General features: G+C 43.1%; 1 protein-coding gene across 1 annotated transcript in view; it reads right to left on the bottom strand.

Moving 5' to 3' along the window:
• Window positions 1-24,492, bottom strand: part of PTPRJ (protein tyrosine phosphatase receptor type J) — a 182,443-nt gene that overhangs the window by 59,160 nt on the left and 98,791 nt on the right. The window contains exons 2-5 of the mRNA XM_074997783.1: window positions 15,748-15,766; window positions 14,333-14,554; window positions 8,972-9,241; window positions 3,779-4,048 (exon numbers count right to left, since the gene is read on the bottom strand). Coding sequence (XP_074853884.1) covers window positions 3,779-4,048; window positions 8,972-9,241; window positions 14,333-14,554; window positions 15,748-15,766 — 781 coding nt within the window. The remainder of the gene's footprint in view (window positions 1-3,778; window positions 4,049-8,971; window positions 9,242-14,332; window positions 14,555-15,747; window positions 15,767-24,492) is intronic.

The following is a 24,492-nucleotide window of genomic DNA, read 5'->3' as shown; positions in this document are numbered from 1 at the left end:
GCAAGGGTATGGACCTAGCGATGAAGATCTATAACGTGAGTGATGTCTCTATCTATAGTGTCAAGAGGAGTGTGATCTCCTGGATGATGTGGACATTGGAGGAGAGGCTCTATAGAGATGTTTATGCAGCTCTAGTGAGGCAACCAGTGAGGGGTACCTGAGCCAGGGAGAAGGTGGTCCTAAAAGTGGAGATGGAGGTCTTAGAAATGGGGATGGCGGTGTTAACGGCTGCTCTGGAATGCACACCTCAGGAGGAGAACAGGGAAAGAGTGGCATGATGAGGAGATCTGGCGATGGACTTCGATGCTGGGTTTTAGACCTTGCCTTTCCCGATTGGTGTAACTGCTTAGTTGGTGCCAATGCATGTATTGTGTCCGGTGCCTGAGATCTTGGTGCGGGGATCGGTGCCGTCAGTGCTGCGCCCGATGCCTGTGACTGCAGTTCCACAAGCACAGCGATCACCAGCACCGTCAGACCCCATGCCAGCATGCCCGGTTCCAGTGCTCTTGGTGCCGGGAGTCTCGGTGACGTGGCCTCCAGTGCCGGCCGGGTCCTCGGTGCCGTCTCTTTGCCAGTCTGAGCCCCAGGCACAGTCTTACATTCTGCGGCCTTTCCACTGCCCTTAACAGCGAACACTTCCCGGCCCCGTGCCTCACTCGTCCTGCTCACAGGTAGTACTGGCAAGGATTGAGTAGGGAATATTTTCTTCTTCTTATGCGCTGAGGAGGTCAAAGAGATCGCCTTCTGCTTATGTGGCGATGAGGGCCCTTCACCTTGGGGTGTCTCAGATGGCTCAGGCTGAAGAGCCTTGTCACATAAAATCATTTTCAGCCTCATTTCCCTGTCCATTCTCACTCTGGCCATCAGCTTAGAGCAGTGAGGACATTTCTGTGGGACATGGGTCTCTCCCAGACAATGAATATACTTGTTATGGACAACAGAGGCAGGCATAGCTTTGCGGCATGAGTTGCATTTTCTTAAACCCCTGGTGGGGACATCTCCTTCTTAGAAGTACTTAACAACTTGTACATTTAATGAAGTACTTAACAGCTACTAAACAGATAAGGTTCAACAGTCTGTAGAGATAAGCAGGCTGCAGACACGGCTGCCCCTTCTCTCAATATCTTTTCTTTTTTTTTGTTTTAAACTATATATAGGAATAACTTTTAAAAACAGTTTGTAAGAGAATGATTTTAACAAACAAATAATGGTACTGATAATGTATTTATCTGTCTTTGGCGCTGAAGACAAAGTGAAGCCCGTCTACAGCTGCTGGCGGTTGAGAGGAATTGGCAAGGACCAGAATGCGCAAGTGACCGAAAGCGCGCGAAGGACCAGCACACATCAGCGCATGTGCTATCTGACGAGATACATATTGGAAATCTTCAATGTGTGGCGCCGGGGCGAACCTGACACCTACTGTGGAGCAACCATGGGGACCACTCAAAGAAGAACAATTAGTGCTCCTATATTATTTCACATGACAGGGGTTTCACACTATAGATTTGTTTGATAAGCTGTATTATAGAGTGTTCTGTACATCAAGGATTCAAACATTTGCTGCTTAGAACATGTTTTATTTTCACTACTTATTACTGAATACTAATATTCATTTTATGTGGTACAGGATAAAATTTCACGTTTGTCATTATACACATAGATAGAGGAGCAGTTTTGCTTGTGAACATACCTCAAAAAACTTTCATGTTGTCTCTTGCTAGTGGGTTTATTCGGGAAGCACGTAATACAGGCTGAACCTCTGAAATCCAAAAAATTCTGCTCTGGCAATATCAATGGTTCTGGGTGTTATGGGACCAGAGCACCCAGGTCCATGTGGAAAGTGGGGCAAGAACTTGGAGAATGATAGTCAAAACCCTGGTGAGGTCAGCCACAGCTGGGCCATTGGCTGGGGAATACCTACTTGCACCCGTAGGAGCTATGGGGCACCGTGCCTGCAAATGCTCAGGGAAACAAAGTCTGGCAGCCCTCTTGCAGCAAACCTTGATGAACCACATCCAGCCCGTGGGCAGGATGTTCCCCAACGCAGATTAAAATTATGGCATTCAGTTTTGTCCGAGTTTCACACATAGGCTGCGTCTACACGTGCACGCTACTTCGAAGTAGCGGCAGTAACTTCGAAATAGCGCCCGTCACGTCTACACGTGTTGGGCGCTATTTCGAAGTTGAAATCGACGTTAGGCGGCGAGACGTCGAAGTCGCTAACCCCATGAGCGGATGGGAATAGCGCCCTACTTCGACGTTCAACATCGAAGTAGGGACGTGTAGACGATCCGCGTCCCGCAACATCGAAATAGCGGGGTCCTCCATGGCGGCCATCAGCTGGGGGGTTGAGAGATACTCTCTCTCCAGCCCTTGCGGGGCTCTGTGGTCACCGTGGGCAGCAGCCCTTAGCCCAGGGCTTCTGGCTGCTGCTGCTGCAGCTGGGGGTCCGTGCTGCATATACAGGGTCTGCAACTAGTTGTTGGCTCTGTGGATCTTGCACTGTTTAATGAAAGTGTGTCTGGGAGGGGCCCTTTAAGGGAGCGACTTGCTGTTGAGTCCGCCCCGTGACCCTGTCTGCAGCTGTGCCTGGCTCCCTTATTTCGATGTGTGCTACTTTGGCGTGTAGACGTTCCCTCGCTGTGCCTATTTCGATGTTGGGCTGAGCAACGTCGAAGTTGAACATCGACGTTGCCGGCCCTGGAGGACGTGTAGACGTTATTCATCGAAATAGCCTATTTCGATGTCGCAACATCGAAATAAGCTATTTCGAAGTTGGGTGCACGTGTAGACGTAGCCATACTGATCAGCCACATTTATTAGAATGCAATATATCAAACAGGATTTCTTTGCTTTAAACAGTGACTAAGATGGACAAGTGAAATGAAATATACCAATCCCTTCTGGGCACTTATAACGTTACAAACAATCACTCAACATGGAAGAAATTCCTTCCTCCAGAACACCATTTTCCTTTTTACAATTACATTTCCTGGAGTATCTTTTAAGATTTTTTTTTCCATCTCATTCCAAATTTTCCTATTCTTACTGCTGCTCTCACTTCACCAATCATTCCCCTTGCTGAAGCCAGCATGTGGAGCAAGTGAGTAAATAAGGACTGCAGGCTTGGTATCATAGTGCCATAAAAATAATATTCCAAAAATTATTAAGTCTGCATCAGATCCCATTAAGTTGTGGCATGTCACCAAAGCATCTCTCTAAGGGAATCTTTCTGTGAAACATATAAAACATTGAAATATATGGTACCAATATATGTTTATGTCTGCATATCCATAGGAATTCATACGTATTTACTTAATTCATTTTATCTGTATTACAGAAGTTTCTTTTGCTTTGTCTTTATCTTTTCAACATGTTAGGCTTCATTATTGGTCATGTGTACATATGTTTATTCAAGCATACATCTTAAAATAAACAATTTATTATTCTTTATAATCTTTGATTTTGCCTTAATATACAAGCGAATTAATAAGAAGTTAGCATTTGTTCTTCCTTCAACTTTATCTCATGATTTAACTTCACTTCAGTTTTACAGAATCTCAACATTATACTCTTAAAGCTATTTATCAGTAAACCACTATTAACCGCAACAGCACTGTGTTGGCAGAAATCATTTACCTCCAACCGATCGGTTGCAAGTTGATTAATTGAAATGTAGGGTTTTCTCTCAGAAATGTATGGAAATTTCATAAAATGCACAAAGTGATCAGGTGACAGATACTGAAAGTACGTTGAGAAAGACGTATCAATGACTTACTTGTGTAATTCTCAATTTTGGCAGAATCTCCTTCAATCCCGGCAATTGCTGCAAAGACTCTGATTTCATACAAGGTACCAGGTTGTAAACTTGTGATGGTAGCAGACTTCTTGTTTTGCAAAGGCAAGCTTTCTACTGATGAACTTCCATTAATATTATACTTTATGCTGTAGTTGTAGTTAGAAGACTCTGTATCATTATTTTCCCAAGTCAAGTGAATTTCTGTTGTGCTGATATTTACGGCTTTGAGATTAGAAACAACACTGGGTTCTATTTGGTAAAAAAAATATATGTAAACATATATATATATATATATATATATATATAAATATCCATTAATAGAACATAAAAAACACTTCCTGATAGGAAACAAAACAATTAGTGCTCCAATATTAATTCACGTAACAGAAGTTTCTCACTATAGAGATATTTGATGAGCACCATTACAGTGTTCTGTATACCAAGGATTCAAACATTTGCTGCTTAGAATCATGTTTCATTTTCATTACTTATTAGTGAACACTAATATTCATTTTATGGGGTACAGGATAAAATTTCATATTTGTCTTTTGCATATGGCAAGAGGAACAGTTTTGCTTGTGAACATACGTCAATAAACTTTCATGTTCTCTCTTCCTAGCGGGTTTGTTCGGGAAGCTCTTAATACAGGCTGAACCTCTGAAATCCAGGACACTCTGGTCTAGCAACATCCATAGTTCTGGGTGTTATGGGACCAGAGGTCCCTGGTCCATGTGGGAAGTGGGGTTCGAACTTGGAGATGGTGGTCAAAACCATGGCCGGCTTAGCCACAGCTGGGCCAGTGGGAGAGGGGATAGCACTGGCCTGGGAGCTCTGGCCTGGGGTGGTTGCTGGGACTGGAGAACTGTGTCTGGAGCCGGAAAGTGGGTGGTCTGTTGCCAGATTCTTCTGGGAACAGGTAACTGGCGGCCGTGGCTGGATGGAAATATGTAGGTGGTGGGTGGGGATCAGGAGCCATGGGGATCAGCCAGGAAGGGAATGCAGGACAGGGAACATGAAGTCAGCAGGGGAGAATTGACCACTCATGGTCTGGTGAAAGCCCTCATCCAGGAGAGCTCAGAGAGTGTCAGACCAGGGAGGTCAGACCTGTACCATTCTACGGCTTGTCATGACATGAAATAACACATGCTTGACTTCTCATTTACTCAGCCTCAAGGCCTTAACATTACTAAGTCCCTTCTTTTACTGTTACTGGCATTTTTCGTGACATTCTTAGCCACATTAATTGATACGTTTTGGGTAATGATGCCATTCTGGTAAACTTGGCTATGCTTCAGCAAAGCAGTGCAAAGTAACAGTAGCATACCAGGGAATTCTGGTCTGTGTCTTTCATTGAAAACACTAAGGCATTGCTACTTTCATCATGGGACTCTCAAAATAAAATATTTGTACACGTTTTATTAAGTTTTGATTGAAAGGGTGAGATACTTTAATTGTTTCTCAGTGTCTATCATGGCCTTACAAGACATACAGCCCTATATGTAAAGTGCATCCATATTGTCTGGCACTAAATTGTAAAGTTAGTTTTTCAATAAACATCATGAAATAATCTGGAAATGTGGCTTATAATGTAAGACTCTGGAGCTAGATTATATTACATATGCAAATATAAAAACAGAACAGTGATTGCAATTATTACATTTAGAAGAATATACATTAAAAGATTATCACTTACAAAACAAGTAAAGAAACTCTGGCCTGCAGATTGGCCACAGTTTGCCAGGGTTAAAGGATGTTTGGATGCCATATTTTTGGTTTACCTAGGAATTCTCAGGAATGGCTGCTCACAGCTCCCAGTGGCTGCAGTACACTATTCTTGGCCAAAACAAAAAGCAGTCAAGTAGCACTTTAAAGACTAGCAAAATGGTTTATTAGGTGAGCTTTCGTGGGTAAGTACAGTGATCAGTAGGTTTTCGGTACAGTGTGGTACTGATCAGGCCATCCTTGATTAGTACAGTAGTGTCCAGGAAATGTATCTCTTGCTGCTCTCGTCCCCTATTACCACTCCTCTACTTAATATACATTGATGACATCTTTATGATTTGGACCCATGGTACAGAGGCTCTAGAGGAATTCCACAGAGACTTTAACAATCTACACCCCACCATCAACTTATGCCTCGATTACAACATGCAAGAGATACATTCCCTGGACACTACAGTACTAATCAAGGATGGCCTGATCAGTAACACACTGTACCGAAAACCTACTGATCGCTATACTTATCTACACCCTTCTAGTTTCCATCCTGCACACGTGACTAGATCCATTGTTTACAGTCAAGCTCTTAGGTACAATTGCATTTGCTCTGATCCAGCTGACAGAGACCAAAAACTACAAGAACTTAACCAAATATTCATAAAACTGAATTACCCACCAGGAGAAGTAAAAAAACAAATCAACAGGGCCAGGCGAATACCCAGAGACCAGCTACTCCAAGATCGGCCCAAAAAAGCCAAGAACAGAACACCACCTACAGCCCCCAACTCAGACCACTGCAATGAATTATTAAAGACCTACAACCTATCCTTAATCAGGATGCCACACTCCAGAAGGCCCTGGGTGACATGCCTGTTCTCTCCTACAGACAACCTCCCAACCTCATGAGGATCCTCACTAACAGCCACAGTCTATACCCCAGGAACACCAGTCCTGGAACCTTTCCCTGCAACAAAGCCCGCTGCCAGCTTTGTCCACATATCTTCTCTGGAAATACCATCACTGGACCTAACCAGGTTACTCACAGAATCATGGGCACTTTCTCATGCTCCTCTACTAACATCATATATGCCATCACGTGCCAACAATGCCCAGATGCTTTGTATATTGGACAGACTTCTAACTCCCTTAGACAAAGGGTCAATGGACACAAAACAGACATCAAAACACTCCAGATCCACAAACCAGTTAGTCAACATTTTAATGGAATGGGACATTCTGTCAATGACCTAAAGGTATGTGTGTTACTGAAAAGGAATTATCGCACCGTTTTGGAAAGAGAAACATCTGAGCTGGCTTTTATATTCAAATTCGGCACATTAATACATGGTTTAAATCGTGATGGGAACTTTCTGAGTCACTATAGGGGCTTGTCTGCATACTTGGCTCAATCTAATTCTTGACCTTCCCCCCCACCCCTCCACTCTCTGATTTGCTCACCTTGATTATCTTTTTCTGATTTGTCCTCCTTGTTTACTGTTTTTGGTTCTCTGTGCCTTAAATATTGAGTCTGTTCTGGTCTGGCTATGGTCTGAAGAAGTGGGTCTGTCCCACGGAAGCTCACCTAATAAACCATTTTGCTAGTCTTTAAAGTGCTACTTGACTGCTTTTTGTTTTGATAGTGTATAGACTAGCACGGCTTCCTCTTTGTTACTATTCTTGGCCAAGAGGAGTCGCAGGAAGTGGCACAGGCCAGCCACTGCATCCCACACTTCCCATTGGCTGGGGAATGGCTAATTGCACCAGTAGGAGCTATGGGGCACCGGGCCTCCAAATACTCAGGGAAACAAAGAGTCTGGCAGCCCTCTCGCAGCAAACCTTGATGGACCACATCCAGCCCGTGGGCAGGATGTTCCCCAATGCAGTTTAAAATTATGGCATTCAGTTTTGTCTGAGTTTCACACGTACTGATCAGCCACATGTATTGGAATGCAATATATCAAACAGAATTTCTTTGCTTCCAACAGCGACTAAGATGGACAACTGCAATGAAATATACCAATCCCTTCTGGGCACTTATAATGTTACACATGATCACTCAACATGGAGGAAATTCCTTCCTCTAGAATACCATACTATCAGTAGTCTCAGTGCTTTTTTTGTACTGGGAACTTCCAGTACTGAATACCACTACCTCGACAGCCACAGCCACGAGACTGTCTGGAGTCGGGGGAAGGTGGGAACCCTGCTAAGTACCATCTTTCTTTTAAAGGCTGTGCATAGATATACTGGGTGAAGTCTTACTATTTTTCTCTCTCATTCGCACATCAATACACACACACACACACACACTAACACACAATTGTGACGACTATACCTGATCCACAGGAGGAACACTTAGGCTGCGGACACACTTGGCCAAAACTTCAAAATGGCCATTTTGAAGGTTACTAATGAGGCACTGAACCGAATATTCACCGCCTCATTAGCATTAGGACCTCTCCAGTCACGGCGCTTTGAAAGTACTGCTTTTGAACATGGACGACTTGGAGCAGCTATACAGGGGTCCTTTTCGAAAGGACTCCACCCATTTCGAAATCATGTTATTCCCCTCAGCTGAGAGGAATAAGGGGATTTCAAAATGTCCGGGGTCCTTTCGAAAAGGACCCCCTTTTAATCGCATCGAGCCACGCACGTTCCTCCTTAAATTTAATTTTCCTGGAGCATCTTTTAAGATTTTTTTTTCCTTCTCATTTTAAATTTTCCTATTCTTACTGCTGCTCTCACTTCACCAATCACTCCCCATGCTGAAGCAAGCTCGTGAGTAAATAAGGACTGCAGGCTTGGTATCATAGTGCCATAAAAATAATATTCCAAAAATTATTAAGTCTGCATCAGATCCCATTAAGTTGTGGCATGTCACCAAAGCATCTCTCTAAGGGAATCTTTCTGTGAAACATATAAAATATTGAAATGTATGGTACCAATATATGTTTATGTCTGCATATCCATAGGAATTCATACGTATTTACTTAATTCATTTTATCTGTATTACAGACATTTTGTTTGCTTTGTCTTTATCTTTCCAACATGTTTGGCTTGATTATTGGTCATGTGTACATATGTTTGTTAAAGCATAAATCTTAAAACAAACAATTTATAATTCTTGATAAGCTTTGATTTTGCCTTAATATACAAGCGAAGGAAAAAGAAGTTAGCATTTGTTCTTCCTTCAACTTTATCTCATGATTTAACTTCACTTCAGTTTTACAGAATCTCAACATTATACTCTTAAAGCTATTTATCAGTAAACCATTACTAACTGCAACAGCATTGTGTTGGCAGAAATCATTTACCACCGACCGATTGGTTGCAAGTTGATTAATTGAAATGTAGGGTTTTCTCTCAGAGATTTATGGAAATTTCATAAAATGCACAAAGTGATCAAGTGACAGATACTGAAAGTACATTGAAAAAGACGTGTCAATGACTTACTTGTGTAATTCTCAATTTTGGCAGAATCTCCTTCAATCCCGGCAATTGCTGCAAAGACTCTGATTTCATACAAGGTACCAGGTTGTAAACTTGTGATGGTAGCAGACTTCTTGTTTTGCAAAGGCAAGCTTTCTACTGATGAACTTCCATTAATATTATACTTTATGCTGTAGTTGTAGTTAGAAGACTCTGTATCATTATTTTCCCAAGTCAAGTGAATTTCTGTTGTGCTGATATTTACGGCTTTGAGATTAGAAACAACACTGGGTTCTATTTGGTAAAAAAAAATATGTAAACATATATATATATATATATATATATAAATATCCATTAATAGAACATAAAAAACACTTCCTGATAGGAAACAAAACAATTAGTGCTCCAATATTAATTCACGTAACAGAAGTTTCTCACTATAGAGATATTTGATGAGCACCATTACAGTGTTCTGTATACCAAGGATTCAAACATTTGCTGCTTAGAATCATGTTTCATTTTCATTACTTATTAGTGAACACTAATATTCATTTTATGGGGTACAGGATAAAATTTCATATTTGTCTTTTGCATATGGCAAGAGGAACAGTTTTGCTTGTGAACATACGTCAATAAACTTTCATGTTCTCTCTTCCTAGCGGGTTTGTTCGGGAAGCTCTTAATACAGGCTGAACCTCTGAAATCCAGGACACTCTGGTCTAGCAACATCCATAGTTCTGGGTGTTATGGGACCAGAGGTCCCTGGTCCATGTGGGAAGTGGGGTTCGAACTTGGAGATGGTGGTCAAAACCATGGCCGGCTTAGCCACAGCTGGGCCAGTGGGAGAGGGGATAGCACTGGCCTGGGAGCTCTGGCCTGGGGTGGTTGCTGGGACTGGAGAACTGTGTCTGGAGCCGGAAAGTGGGTGGTCTGTTGCCAGATCCTTCTGGGAACAGGTAACTGGCGGCCGTGGCTGGATGGAAATATGTAGGTGGTGGGTGGGGATCAGGAGCCATGGGGATCAGCCAGGAAGGGAATGCAGGACAGGGAACATGAAGTCAGCAGGGGAGAATTGACCACTCATGGTCTGGTGAAAGCCCTCATCCAGGAGAGCTCAGAGAGTGTCAGACCAGGGAGGTCAGACCTGTACCATTCTACGGCTTGTCATGACATGAAATAACACACGCTTGACTTCTCAGCATTTCATTTACTCAGCCTCAAGGCCTTAACATTACTAAGTCCCTTCTTTTACTGTTACTGATATTTTTCATGACATTCTTGGCCACATTAATTGACACATTTTGGCTTTTTGATGCCATTCTGGTTATGCCAAGCTGTAAATTTGGCTTTGCTTCAGCAAAGCAGTTCAAAGCAACAGTAGCATACTAGCGAATTCAGGTCTGTGCCTTCCATTGAAAATACTAAGGCATTACTACTTTCATCATGGGACTCTCAAAATAAAATATTTGTACACTTCTTACTGCACCTTTTTATTAAGCTTTGATTGTGAAGGTGAGATACTTTAATTGTTTCTCAGTGTCTATGAGGGCCTTATAAGATATATAGCCTTCTATATAAAGTGCATCTATTTTGCCCTTCTGTTGTTACTTTTCTACATTTTAAAGTCAGTTTTTCAATAAAGAACATGAAATAATCTGCACATAAAAAACAGAACAGTGATTGCAATTATGACAATTAGAAGAATATACATAAAAAGATTATCATTTAAAAACAAGTTGGAAAACCCTGGCCTTCAGGTTGGCCACCGTTTGCCAGGGTTAAAGGTTGGTGGGAAGCCATATTGTTCCTTTACCTGGGAATTCTCAGGCACAGCTGCTCATAGCTCCCAGTGGCTGTAGTATGCTACTTGTGACCAAGAGCAGTTGCAGGAAGTGGTACAGGACAGCCATTGCATCCCACAGTTCCCATGGACTGGGGAATGGCTAATTGCACCAGTAGGAGATGTGGGGCACCGTGCCTGCAAATGCTCAGGGATACAAAGAATTTGGTTGCCCACCCGCATCAAACCCCGTTGAACCACATCCAGCCAGTGGAAAGGAAATTCCCTAAAGCTGATTAAAATTATGTCATTCAGTTTTACCTGAGTTTCACACTTACTGGTCAGCTACATTTATGAAAATGCAATTTATCAAACAGGATTTCTTTGCTTTCAACAGTGACTAACATGGCCAACTGCAATGAAATATACCAATCCCTTCTGGGCACTTATAAAGTCACAATCAATCACTGAACAAGAGGGAAACTCCTTCATCTAGGATGCCATAATTTCAGTGCTTTTTTTGTGCTGGTACTTGCCTGTAGTGAGTACTAGCCCTTGACAGCCGCAGCTACAGGACTGGCTGGCGTCGGGGGAACAGCGGGGAGCCACATGAGTACCATCTCTTTTTCTTTTCTTTTTTTTTTAAAAGGCATTGCGTAGTCTTAATGGGTGAAGATCTTTCTCTCTCGCATTCACACAGCAATCTTCTGGAATCTGCCGAGGATGATGCAAGTGAACAGTTTACCAGTGATGCTTAGGAGGGAGATTCCACGGTAACTGTTGCAGTCGCTTCTGTCTCCTTTGTTCTTATACAAGGTTACAAAGTTAGCATCACGCATATTCTGTGGAACCTCACCCTCTCTCCAACGCAGGCACAGTAGCTCATGTAGTGGTTCCAGGAGGGTGTCCATGGCACACTTGATTACCTCTGGTGGTATACCATCCTGGCCTGGGGCCTTTCCTACTGCAATGCTGCCGATGGCTTTCTTCAGTTCGTCCACAGTTGGTTCCTGATCCAGTTTGTCCATTACTGGTAGGAGCTCGACGGCATTGAGGGCTGTATCAACCACAATGTTCTCACATGAGTACAGCTCGGAGTAGTGCTCGACCCAGAGCTCCATCTGTTTGGCTCTGTCAGCGATGACTTCGCCAGATTTGGATTTCAGAGGTGCCATCTTGTTCTGGGTGAGTCCTAATGCCTTCTTGATGCCCTCGTACATTCCCCTGAGATTACCAGAGTCAGCACTGGTCTGGATGCTGCTGCATAGCTCGAGCCAGTAGTTGTTGGCATAGCGCCTGGCTGTCTGCTGTACTGTTTTTCTGGCTGCTCTGAGTGCTTGCAGGGTACTCTGGCTCAGTGAGCGTTTGTACTCTAGGAGTGCAGCACACTTCTTTTCGATGGCTGGAATCATCTCATCGGCGTTAGCTTCAAACCAGTCATTTGTGTTGCTAGCTCTTCTTCCAAACATCTACAAAGACGTGTTGTAAATTGTATCCCTCAGATGCTGCCATCTGGATGTCACATCAGCACCCCCAGGGCTGCTGTGCAGATTCTCCTCGAGGGTCTCTCTGAACTTTTCAGCTCTCTCAGATTTTGATGTCTTTCTGGCATCAATGCAGGGCCTTCCAGTTGGTTTAGAGTGGTACAGCTTCTTGGGTCTCACACCTTGAGTTTGGAGCAAATTAGTGAGTGATCTGTATCGCAGTCAGCACTATGATAGCTGCGTGTCAGAAGGACGTTTTTGAGGTTATCACCTCCAGTGATGACCACGTCTACTTGATGCCAGTGTTTCAAGCGTGGGTGTCTCCATGATACTCTGTGCTGTGGTTTGGTTTGGAAAAATGTGTTTGTGATACACAGATTGTGGTACGTGCAAAGTTCAAGAAGACGCTGTGTGTTTTCATTCATTTCTCCCACACTGAAGTGGCCTAAGCAGGAAGGCCATGAGTCACGATCGGCTCCAACTCTTGCATTGAAGTCACCCAAAATGTACAGTTGTTCACGAGCAGGTATTTGCGCTATGGCAGCACTAAGCACGTCATAGAACTTGTCTTTTACTTCTGGTGTGGAGTACAGGGTTGGAGCGTAAGTGCTGATCAGGTGGACAGGACTGGCACAAGTTTGAAGTATGACATGAAGAAGTCTTTCTGATCCACCCATGACTAATTCCACCATTTGTAGAAGGGTGTTTCTGATGGCAAAGCCAACACCATGCTCCCTAGGTTCTTCTTGGGCTTTACCCTGCCAGAAAAAGGTGTAGTCCTTTTCCTTTAGACATCCCGAATCTGCGAGTCGCGTCTCTTGCAGAGCAGCAATGTCAACTTGGAGCCTCTTCAGTTCTTCATTGATGACAGTGGTCTTTCGGGTGTCGCTGATGTCCTGACGATCTTCAGTCAAACTGGTCAGCATGGTCCACACATTCCAGCAAGCAAGCTTAAAACTTTGATGGTTTCATTTTCTTGTTGATTTTCTTATTGGTTTGCCTGGTGCTCAAATTTCAGTCACTTGTCAGGTTTGAGAACCTTAAGCCTCATGCACCCAGTGAGGCAGCTGAACTGTGGCGGGACAGTACCCTACTGGCTGGGGGCTGCCCAGCTTGAGGTGGGTGGTGACTGTCCAGTGAGATACAATGATCTCTCCCACTGTCGAATGCAACCCCTGGCGCCCATTCTCTATGCCAATCGAGCAAGAGCTTATAACCAGTATCTGTTACCTCCTGTGTTGTTTCAACGCTGTTAAGAGATGCTGGAGTACCTCTCCAGGCACGAGCCTGGGATTTTTTTTTTTTTTAAAGGGAAGAAGGATTCTCTCGAAGACGGGGTTTACTTTCAAATGAGCAGCGTCTACACTAGTTTTCTTCTTTCGAAAGAAGCTATTTCGAAATAAGAATGTACAAATGAGGTGCCAGATATGCAAATCTGCACCTCATTTTCATTTTCTATTTCCCTCATTTGCATATCCCTTTCAAAAGAGGAATGCAAGTGTAGACACAGCCTAAGTGTAGCATGGTTGTGATGAGATTTAACTGTAACTGTTATTTTTAAATGAGAAATATAGTATTTTATTGATTTAAAAACAAAAAAAAAAGATTTAAATTAAAAAATCTGATTTTTTTTTTAAAAAATCATTGATTTTTATCCACCTTGACATTTACAGAGCCAACACCCACCAGCTGCATACATGGTACATATGTTATATAACTATTTGCAGGAGTGATTTGTTACATAAGTATTTCATATATGTCACACTCCAAACATTCTCTATGTTAGCCCAATGTCATACAGTTGTCCATGTAGCAGATGAAACCATGAAAAAGAAAAGCAAAGGAAAGGAGTCCTTCATACGCAAAGAGTTTACAACTAGGTGACAATACCTGTATTCGTGAAATATTGTAAGGCTCCATATGTTTACCAACTGTTTTCAAACCTTGCTATAACGGGTACAGGTCTTTGATAAAACATAGTTTGCTAGCTTGCCTAGAATCAAGTTGGAGCCACTCTCTGCAACTCCCTTTGCTTTCTTGTGGAGTAGACGGGATTTAAAATGGTAAGAAAGACATAAAATGAAAAGATACTCCCTCCTATCCCAACCTCAGGTCACTTACTTGTTGTAAAAGCTTTGCAGCATGATTCTGTGCCGTTATGAAAGTTGATAATGTACTGTACGCCAGGGGAAAGGCCTTCTATTAAATTGCTCGATGGTGACAGCAGGAACAGTGTTCCATTTGCAAAAGTTACATTGCTTATTGTAAAGTTTCCTGGTGAGTTGTCTATACCGACTGCTGTTACTGTTGCCGTTACATTTACAGAGCTGCAATTTTCAAGGCCTATAGGATGACAAAAAAAAATTACAGAAAAAGGGTTAAACACCTGCGCATAATTTTTGCGTTTCACTTTATGTATGTACATTCCCTTTTGTTATTGCTAATTGGGTTTTCTTCAGGCTGTAATACCACCACTTTAAATACCACATACAGTCCCCTACTTGCACATCAGACTTTTTTACTCTGAGTTAACTGAGTAACCAATTAACTCAAGATAATTAGCAGGTTTGCAATAGCTAATATGAGCACTCCTCACACTTTTAAAGTTAGAAATATTTATTCTATTTTCTATATTCTAAAATACTGTTTATTGTATTTACTTAAAGAAAGGCAAAGAACAAACAAACTACCCTGTAGTTGCTACTTTCACCCTGTATCATCAGCAAGGGCTTATCCACACACAATTGTACTCCTTTACTTCTCTTAATACAGTTAACATGGCACAATCTCCTACTGCTGGTGCAGTTATGATGGTATAAAGATGCCCAAACCTATATAACTTATTCTTGAAGAGGAATAACCTGCATTGACTCACAGACTTCACGTCAGATGGGACAATCATGATCATCGAGTCTTACCTCCTGCATACTGCAGATGGCAGAACCCCACGCACCCACTCCTGTAACAGATCCTTAACTTCCAGATGAGTTACTGAAGTCCTTAAATCATGATTATAGACTTCAAGTTTTAGAGACTACACCCTGAAAGTGACCTATGCCCCATGCTGCAGTCTCTGCCAATCTGACCCAGGAGAAAATTCCTTCCTGACCCCAAATACAGTCATCAGTCAGGCCCTATGCATGTGAGCAAGACCTAACAGCCAGGTATCTGGGAGGGAGTTTTCTGTAATAACTCAGAGATCACCCCTTCACCCACCCCCCAAATCTAGTCGTGTCCCATCACCAGCCACTAGAGAGATCTACGCAGATTGGTTACACGCCAGTGTTGGTTGTTTTATCATACCAGCCCCTCCAGAAACTTATCAAGCTCACTCTTTAAGCCAGGTAGGTGGTTTGTGTCCATTGCTCCCCGTGGAAACTGGATCCAGATCTTCACTCCTCTGATGGTTAGAAACCTTCATCTAATTTCAAGCCTGAACTTATTGATGGCCAGTTTATATCCATTTGTTCTTGTGTCCAAATCATAACATTTGGATACTAAAGAAAATCATAATGAAATAATAGACAGGTACTTACAGGCAGCTGCAGCTTTGATCTGAAAACAAAATAAAATAATAGGAGTTAGATAACTAGGAGATGGCAGTACAAAATGGAAATCAAACATCTTAAAGTTAACGGCTACAGAGAGAATATGGAATGAGATCATATCTGTTTTTGCTGGCAAATATCAAAACTTTCACTATGCAAAACGGATGCCCAAAATTTACAAACATACAAAATAGTAGCAAGAAAATACTTATTTATCAGGAGAAACAAACAAAATATTTGCTCAAAGATTGCAGCTATATTGGGAGGATAAATAGCAATCATAATATTTCAATATTCAATTATAAAAATAGGTTTGCACAACTTCTTTTTTCTTGTTTCTGAATAGCTAAAAAAAAAAAAAAAACCCTGAAAGATCTCCGAGTAGTCCAAAGCTCTCTGAGCTCAGACAAATTAGAAAAATCTCATTAAACAGTGAAGAACGTTATTTTATTGTAGCCAATGATGACATACAATAATTGTATGGGCAAGAGAAGCATTCTTCAAGAACTGTAATCTGCAGCCTTTCAGATAGCATTGCTGACGTTGGGGCAAAAGGAGGTCCACAGAGGTGTTTTGCAATTTCTGAATAAGCTGCTTTAGTACCTGCACACATTTATAATGGAGATACACATCTCCTAGAACTGGAAGGGACCTTGGGAGATCATCTAGTCCAGGGCCCTGCCCTCTTGGCAGGACCAAGCACCATCCCTGACATCTATTTGCCCCAATACCTAAATGGCCCCAACCTTTTTTTTGCCACTTCACAGATTTTTGCCTACATGTGCCACCTCTTTTTAAGAAACTATTTCTTTGAATACCTGGGCTCCAGGAAATAGTCTCAGAGGGGTCACCGCCATGTTAGTCTGTATCTTCACAAAACAAAGCCAGCAGTCCTGAAAGCACCTTAAAGACTAACAATTTTATTTAGCTTGAGGACTGCTGGCTAAATATTGGGCTCTGGGAGTCATTCTGGCCATCCCCCAGTGAGCGATAGGGGATGGATCACTTGGTGATTTCCCGTTCTGTTTGTGCCCTTCGGGGCACCTGGCACTGGCCACTGTCAGAAGGTGGGACATTGGGGTAAGTGAACCTTTGGTCTGACCCAGTATGGTCATTCTTGTATTCTTATATGCGCTGGTGATAGTTGTACTGTACCCCTTTCCTTGTGCTCCCTGGGATTCCCCCAGAATCACTCACAGGCTGCAAGCTCCTTTGGCCCCGACACACTCCCCAGCATGCATGCATGAATGCACAAGAGCCTGGGCAGGAAGAGAAGAACTCTCACAAGGGGGCACATGCACATGAGCCTCTGGAGGGGAGAGGAGAGTGAACGGACTTTCTCCCCAGTCCCTGAAGCTGCTGCACATGGAGACACTCTGCCCCAACCTCTTCCTAGTTCTTCCAGCCTGGCAGCCATGGCTGGAGCTGCAGGCCTCAGCTACTGAGAGGTGAACCAGGTCCTCGCACACAGTGGATAAACCTTGGCACCTGTCTTCTCACCCAAGGTTGCCAGTTTGAAAACCAGTAGTCATGTAGCATTTTAAAGACTAACAAGACAATTAATGTATTAGGTGCTGAGCTTGATCTGAAGTGGGCCTGTCCCATGAAAGCTCGGCACCTAATAAATTATTTTGTCAGTCTTTAAAGTGCCACATGATTCCTGGTATTTGAAAACTAGAGGGTGGAATGAGCCATAATTTTCTTCCACCAGTAGGTGGCAGCAGACAACATAGATTGAAAAACGCCAAGACTAACTCCCAGCACCAAATGGAGCTCCGTGGGCGCATACAAATGGAAAACAAACTGAACTTCACAAATCCTCACAAACTACTGGTGCAGACTGACTGTTTCCTTTGCCACATAATGTTAATTTGTTTTAATAATTACATGTAGAGATTTAACAGACAAAATTATTTACCTAGAGTAACTTGCTAACATGTGCATGAACAGTACATTCAAGTACATAGGTACTGTGTGCAATAAGCCCTTAAGGAAGGAAGGAACACTGAAAAACACGCATAATGTCATTTACTCATCTTGTGTCTTTATTGGCACAAAAATCTCAAAAACAGAGTTTTGTCATTCTGGCGGGTGGCAAACCAATTTAGCCCTAGCAGACCCCATTTCCAAGAGTCTGAGGAAATTCTCCAGGCACAGGAAGGCTTCTGCCCAAAGATCTCTCTTCCTGGCACTGGCTAGGACATCCTTTGTGCCTGAATGGACTGAGCAGCTGGCAAGCACCTTCCGGAGGCATGGGAAGTATTGGGGTGGGGCTGCTGCAGCACCCCCATGTATTGTGCAGTGCCCTGATTGCTAGCCCAGAACCCTGGCTTCCATTGCCAGCCCTGTGGCCAGTGTGCTGCCCTCAGCTGTGGCCCCTGTCTCAGCCCCCTCATCTCCATCTGGCTTCTCCTAGAGCCATTAGAAAGCTGGCAACCCTCTGGAGTGGCCAAGATAGAGTGGCTGGGCTCTTTAGGATTGTTCCCTCCCACCATCAAACCCACAGAGGAAGCCAGAGGATGTTAAGATAGAGGAAGTCTTGTCCCTACAGGAGCCATGCTATCCAGAAGCTGCCCAGAGAGACTTGGGCTGAGGCAAAGAGGCCATAGCCTGAGTGTGATGGAACAAACAGAGGTATTCACAGGGGGCACGAGGGGGCACTTCCTCCTCAAATGCCATGGGTGGAAGGGGTAAGGGGCAGCCTGAGGCCTAGCAGGGGTCACAGTAAGGATCTAGCCCACCACCGTCAGCGGTGGCGGAAGTGGAGAAATGTGGCCCCAGGTTGCTCTGCTCTGTCAGTGTGTTGCTTGAGGTAGAGGGGTGGGGAGTAGACACGCCCCCACCCCCACACTCACCGTAGGAAAGAGGAGCAATGTGAGTGGAGGAGCACAGTGAGCTAAGGCCACACTGATCCACTTCCCCCATTGCTGCTGGTGAGTGGGGAGACGGACACCCACTGCCAGTGCTAGACTCCTGGCTACACTGGTCTCCCGGGCTGCATCAGTTAGCGGAAGAGGCAGGGTGGGGGCAGAGGAAGGGCAGGGGAGAGGACTGGAGAGGGAAGAGCAGGGGCAGAAAGAGGGGGACCTGGGACAGAGGTGGGTTGTCCGAGCCCTTCCCCAGCCTGGGATGGGTTCATGTGACCAGAGGTTCCCCATGTCCCTCCTTCACCAGTTACCGCTGCAGTGTTCACATTAAGGCAACTTTAGAGCCTTCAGCTCTTGGACCTTCACAGTAGGCAAAAAAAAAAAGTGCTTCCAAGAAGTTAGTAGCTGATCCCCTCCCCACCTCTGGCACAAATCTCCTGCCACTGGCCAGAGGACAGTACTCAAGGGACAGAGATACCAAATGTGCAACCATAAAATTCTCTCCACATCTTTCTATGGTCTGACTATCAAGCTACAAATCAGGAGACTTCCTTCTGTTCATTCTAGGCAGGAGCTTCATCTGCCCCTTTCAGAAATGAGTAGAGACAAAACTACAGAGGTTAGGGAAGCTGAGATTCTTCCACGAAGCCCACACTGACAGGGGAACAACCTACTTCACAAATCTGACTTAAGATCTCAAAGCAGCCTCTCAGTGATGAACAGAAGCTGAAGTTTCCATAAAGGAAAGCAATATCAAGTAATAAACAGATATGAAAAGAAATACCATATGATGGGAGGGGTACTATTTCAGATTGGGGTGTGTGTGGCAATTTTAACCACAATTTCAGGGGTTACTTTGAAATTACCTGACTGGAGCACTATATGTGACTGGAGGCACTTTTTCTAATTCCTGTATAAAAAGGTAATTAAATAAACATTAGACCCACTCAGCTTTAGTGGCAACATGTTCTCATACCTCGTGTCAACTCACTTAAGAGACACTGATTAGGTTTAAAATTTTAATATAGATTCTGACTTTATTACTAACTCTTGAATACAACAATTGAAACAACTGTAGAAAAATCTAATTTACTTTGTCTCTTTTTTTTTTCACTTCACTAAGCGTGGGACAGATCATTTCACTTTTGGAAACATTCTACTAGGGAAAGGCCCTGTGAGTTTATACCGCACCTACCTCAGTCCCCATGGGTTTTACTCCACTGCAAATAATAAAGTGGAAAGTGACCTTAAAAAGGAGTGAAACTGACACTTTGAAGTCACTTACAAGGTATGGTCAACTCCAAATTTTCAAAAATCATGAATCAGTCCCACCAAAATCATGAGACTGATTTTAGAAATCATGAGATTGTGTAAAAATGAGAGTTTTGGTTTTTGGGTTTTTTTTCCATTTGCCTTCTGCTTTTTGATCTTTAAGGGTAAGTCTATACTAGGGAAATAAATTGCTTTTAGATATGCAATTCCAGTTACAGCATCTGTGTAGCTAGAATCGACATATCAGAATCGACTTACTTACCTAGAATAGTCTGAGCCTCTTTAGTCTTGCATAGACATCCCTTACTCCATGTGATAGCGTGGAGTACAGGGTTTGGTGGCTGAGCCTAGAGAGGTCAGTTTTGCTGTGTCTTAACCAGATGTGCAAAATCAAACTCCAGAAGATCAGTGTGCTGCAAAAATATAAATGTGCCCATAGAGTGTACTGAGGTCTTATTTTGAAGCTTTTTCCACAGCCACAAAGGAGAGAAACTTCATTCTTGTTTAAGAATTAAGCCTGACATCATCCCATCTCCACTTGATGCCAACAGCTGGGACTTCAAGGAAAACAATTATTATTATGAAACTCATGACAAAATCATGAGTGTTGCCAACACTGCAACTTCTGTTTAAAGGCTAGTTTCTTTCCAGAAGTCTCTGAAATATGACATTATTGTGACTGAGTTGCAGTTCTCACAGGAGAATATTTAGAACCAAACACTGCAAAAATTCCACATATTAAAGTCTGGGAAAATTGAGACTTCTCAGTCACTGCAGGCAGGAAAGGAAACTAAATAGGCACAGGAGTTCTAGGCAACTCTTTGTCTTGAAAGGAAGTTGGAGGGTCAAAGCTTCTAGTTCTTAATGATGTAAAATTTTGTTGCCATCAGCACCTCCACTCCCATGTGGTCAGTATACACTATACACTTCATACTTAAATATCTGAGCTATTTTATCCAGGTGAAATAGGTTAGACATTGTGAGACGCTCAGACACGATGGAGATGGGACCACCTAAGTACTCCAGGTAGACCGGGAACCTTCCCTACACCATTGCTGATCCTTCCCTGGGTTTTGGCCCCTTCTTCGCACCTAAACCACTCAAATCTCCCTCTTTTCTGAATGTAACTTTGGCTCAGAAGGCTTATCTTCTTAGTGCTCCCCACCCTCCTATGTTCTCTCTTCAACAGCCCCTCCCCCTGTAGAGTGGGTCCTCTCTTACAGGCAATTACTAGCCCTTTCTGATCAGAGTCACCAGCCTCTTCCTAGATAAAATACAGACTTGTTACCTCTCTTCTTTAGAACTAACCACCCCATGATGTAGTTAAGAGCGCTGCCTGGAAGCACACCTCCTGTGTGAAAGACAGGGGGCTGGGGAGGGGGGGGTCCCCTCCCACACAAATGTTGCCACTAGGAAGTGCTCACCCAAAACAGAACTGAATGCTTCACAAAACCCACCCCTGAACACAGAACTGAAATCTTAGCTCCGTTCATGAGTTCCCCTTCCTTCCGTTCCCATTTAAAAATGCAAGACATGCCAATGATTCTGCAATACCTCTTTCTCTCTCTTTCTTCTACCCATCACATTTATCACATAGCTACAATAGATATGTTAACATTAATCCAAATATGACTTGAACCAGCACAACGGGCATCTATACCAAATTTTTGTTTTGTGAAGAACAAACTACTCTTCCTTTTCAGTCTTAAAAACATACTGTTTTGCCGTTGCCTTCTCATCTTACAGTGCTCCTCTCATTTTCCAGAAAAAGCACTAGCCTGATCTGCATCTAAAGCATAGGCTCAGAGTGGTAGCCATGCTGGCCTGTAGCTTCATCAAAACAAGCAGTCTACCTAAAAGCATAGGTCAACCTAGCTATAGCGCTTGGTGTGTGACAAATTCACAGCTCTGAGTCTGCTCTGGTCTGGCTATGGTCTGAAGAAGTGGGTCTGTCCCACAAAAGCTCACCTAATAAATTATTTTGTTAGTCTTTAAAGTGCTACTTGACTGCTTTTTTGTTCTGAGACACACAGTTATGCCAATCTACACCGCAGTGCAGACACAATTAGCTCTATGGAAGAATATGCCTATCAACTTTGGTACCAGGTGGATTCACTATAATAATGGAAAAACCCCTTTTAATCACTTTGCTGTGTACACTGGTGCTTGTAGTGTGGACATAGCCACAGCTCTCACAAACTGAACTTCACAAAATACAAGCTGCACACCAGCAATCACCTAAAAACGACAGAGCACTCTTGTAAGAGTCCATCTTGCCTAACTGAGGCTGTCTACATGACAGCTTAAAACAGAATAATTTATGTTGCTCAGGATGACAATAAATCACCCACCTGGGCAATGTGGGTACCCCAATATAAATGCTTGTGTGCACAGAGCTATGTCAATGAGAGAGCTTCTCCGGCAGACATAGGTTCTGGCCTTTGTGGAGGTGCTTTTATTTATTTCACCTATCAGACAGCTCTCTCTCCTGTTGGCACAGAGCATCTTCACCATGGCTCCCCATAAGCCATGCACCTGCACAACCACTCAGGAGAGATTCAAATGCCACTCATCCGATTAGCAGAACACCAACCACTAGGTTCTTTGTTTCTACTGGTGGTGCACACTGGCACATTAATTGGTGCATATAAAATTTATTCCACACGTGGATAGAGAAAGTTAACACATGGATGGCTAAGACTAGAGGGAACGTTTGTCTTCACCCAAAACAGCACAGCATCACGTTGTTTTCATGTAGATGTCCTAAATGTTGTAACTGCAAGGCATAAACTGAACTATTCCCTTGCTCAATATTGTTACTTAATAAGACTGTATTTATATACAACATTTGATCATTATCTCAGAGCATATTCATGCTGAACACCTGTTTCTCCTTATATTCACACCTGATATATTAGAAACCCCTGAATTTCCTTTTCAGCTGTATTTAATCTTTATATTCATATACAGAGCTTTAAAAAATAAATTCTTGCATCAGGTGGAAAACAAAACAAACAAACAAAAGACCCAAAACAACAACAAAAAACCCAAGAAATAAGTCTTTAGAGATGAAAGATGGAAGATGCAGTAAAATGAAAGATGGATGTGTAGCCAAACTTTTCAATGAAGTTTCAATCACCACAACTTTGCATGCAGCAGGTAGCAATTCTCTGAGCTTGATCAAAGTGGCTGAACTCTGAAGTGGGATCGTCACTGTCAAGCACACACTGGTCAAGAAAGAGTTGCTCTAGCTGAATTTGGCCTACACTGTCAGGTACCCTTTGTAGCATGGCTGTGTTGGACTGTAGCCTCAAAATCTTCTTCAGGTCTTTCTGAAATGACAAAAGAAAAGGCTGAAGTGGGAAAGAAGCACCAAAAGGATACAAAGAAAAGGGAGGAATGAGGCTGATGGAAGAGAGTTCTCGGAAAAGGTGAAAAATAGATCTGAAAAGCTCAGCAATAGTTGTGGCTATTTGACAAATGGTGATATGAAGCACCCATGCGAAATGATTAGACGACGTGTGCCATGACTCAGTAGAAGGCATTTTTCCCCCCTAGTTTCCCGGTGAAGAGGAAAAATCCCTGCCATCAGGACGACACCTGCTTTATCCATCCAAGTTTCCAAAACAAAGTGGTTTTGTTAATGTAAACACAGGAGTAGGAAGCCATTTAACTGCACAATAAGGACACTACAAAATTAAAGTCTTGACCTGACTTCTGAGAATAAGCTTTATTCTGTGTTGATTGCTGTGTGGGCTCAGCAACTGGTATTGGAAGCTATGTCTAGTCTACAGACCTGTACCAGTGCAACTGCACCACTGTAAGATCTCCTGTGTATCCACTCTATGCCAGTGGGAAAGAGCTTCCCCCATTAGCATAATTAAATCACCCCTAACAAATCATGGTAGCTATGTCAGCTACCATAGCATGGTAGCTAACATAGCATGGTCCACAATGGCACTTCTGTCAATGAAATTTCTGTCTTGGAGGGTCAGGAGGGTGTTTCCATACCCAACCAACAAAATTCCTAGTGTGGACATAGCTGAAAATACCTGAGGCTATGTCTAAACTAGACATAGCAGTCGACCACTGATAAACAATTTTAGCCATGCCAATTGTGTACATAAAATCAATTTACCAGTGGTCAACTTTGATAGCTGTTTATGTACAAAAGAAGGCTGATGGGAACATTTTTTCCATCAACCTTCCTTAATCCTTGCGGCTCACAAGGAGTTCTGGGTTTGACAAAACCCTGGAACATCAACCCTCAATGGGTTGATCTTCAGTGGCAGTACAGACATAGGCCGAGAGATAGAACCAGGAAATCCCCAACAAATTGTTCACCAATGCATATGATCCATGCTGTCCTTCAAGCTTAGGAGATGCTCCCTGTACAGTTGCAAATCTACCCCATCAGACTCCTTCAAACTCTGCTTTGCCAACATGCCTACAAATACACTGGACAACAATTAGGCCAGTGGTGTGCCCAGATCACTGCCTATCATAATGATCAGAAGTGTCTCATTGTTTCCTTGCACATCCCCTAGCTGCCTGTCTGTATCCATCTGATGTCTCTTGTCTTATGGCCAGATTG

The sequence above is a fragment of the Carettochelys insculpta genome, chromosome 6 (assembly GCF_033958435.1).
Source record: "Carettochelys insculpta isolate YL-2023 chromosome 6, ASM3395843v1, whole genome shotgun sequence".
NCBI classification, from domain to species: Eukaryota; Metazoa; Chordata; order Testudines; family Carettochelyidae; genus Carettochelys; species Carettochelys insculpta.
Note: the sequence above shows the minus strand (reverse complement) of the source record. Positions and strands in the feature narration are given on the sequence as shown.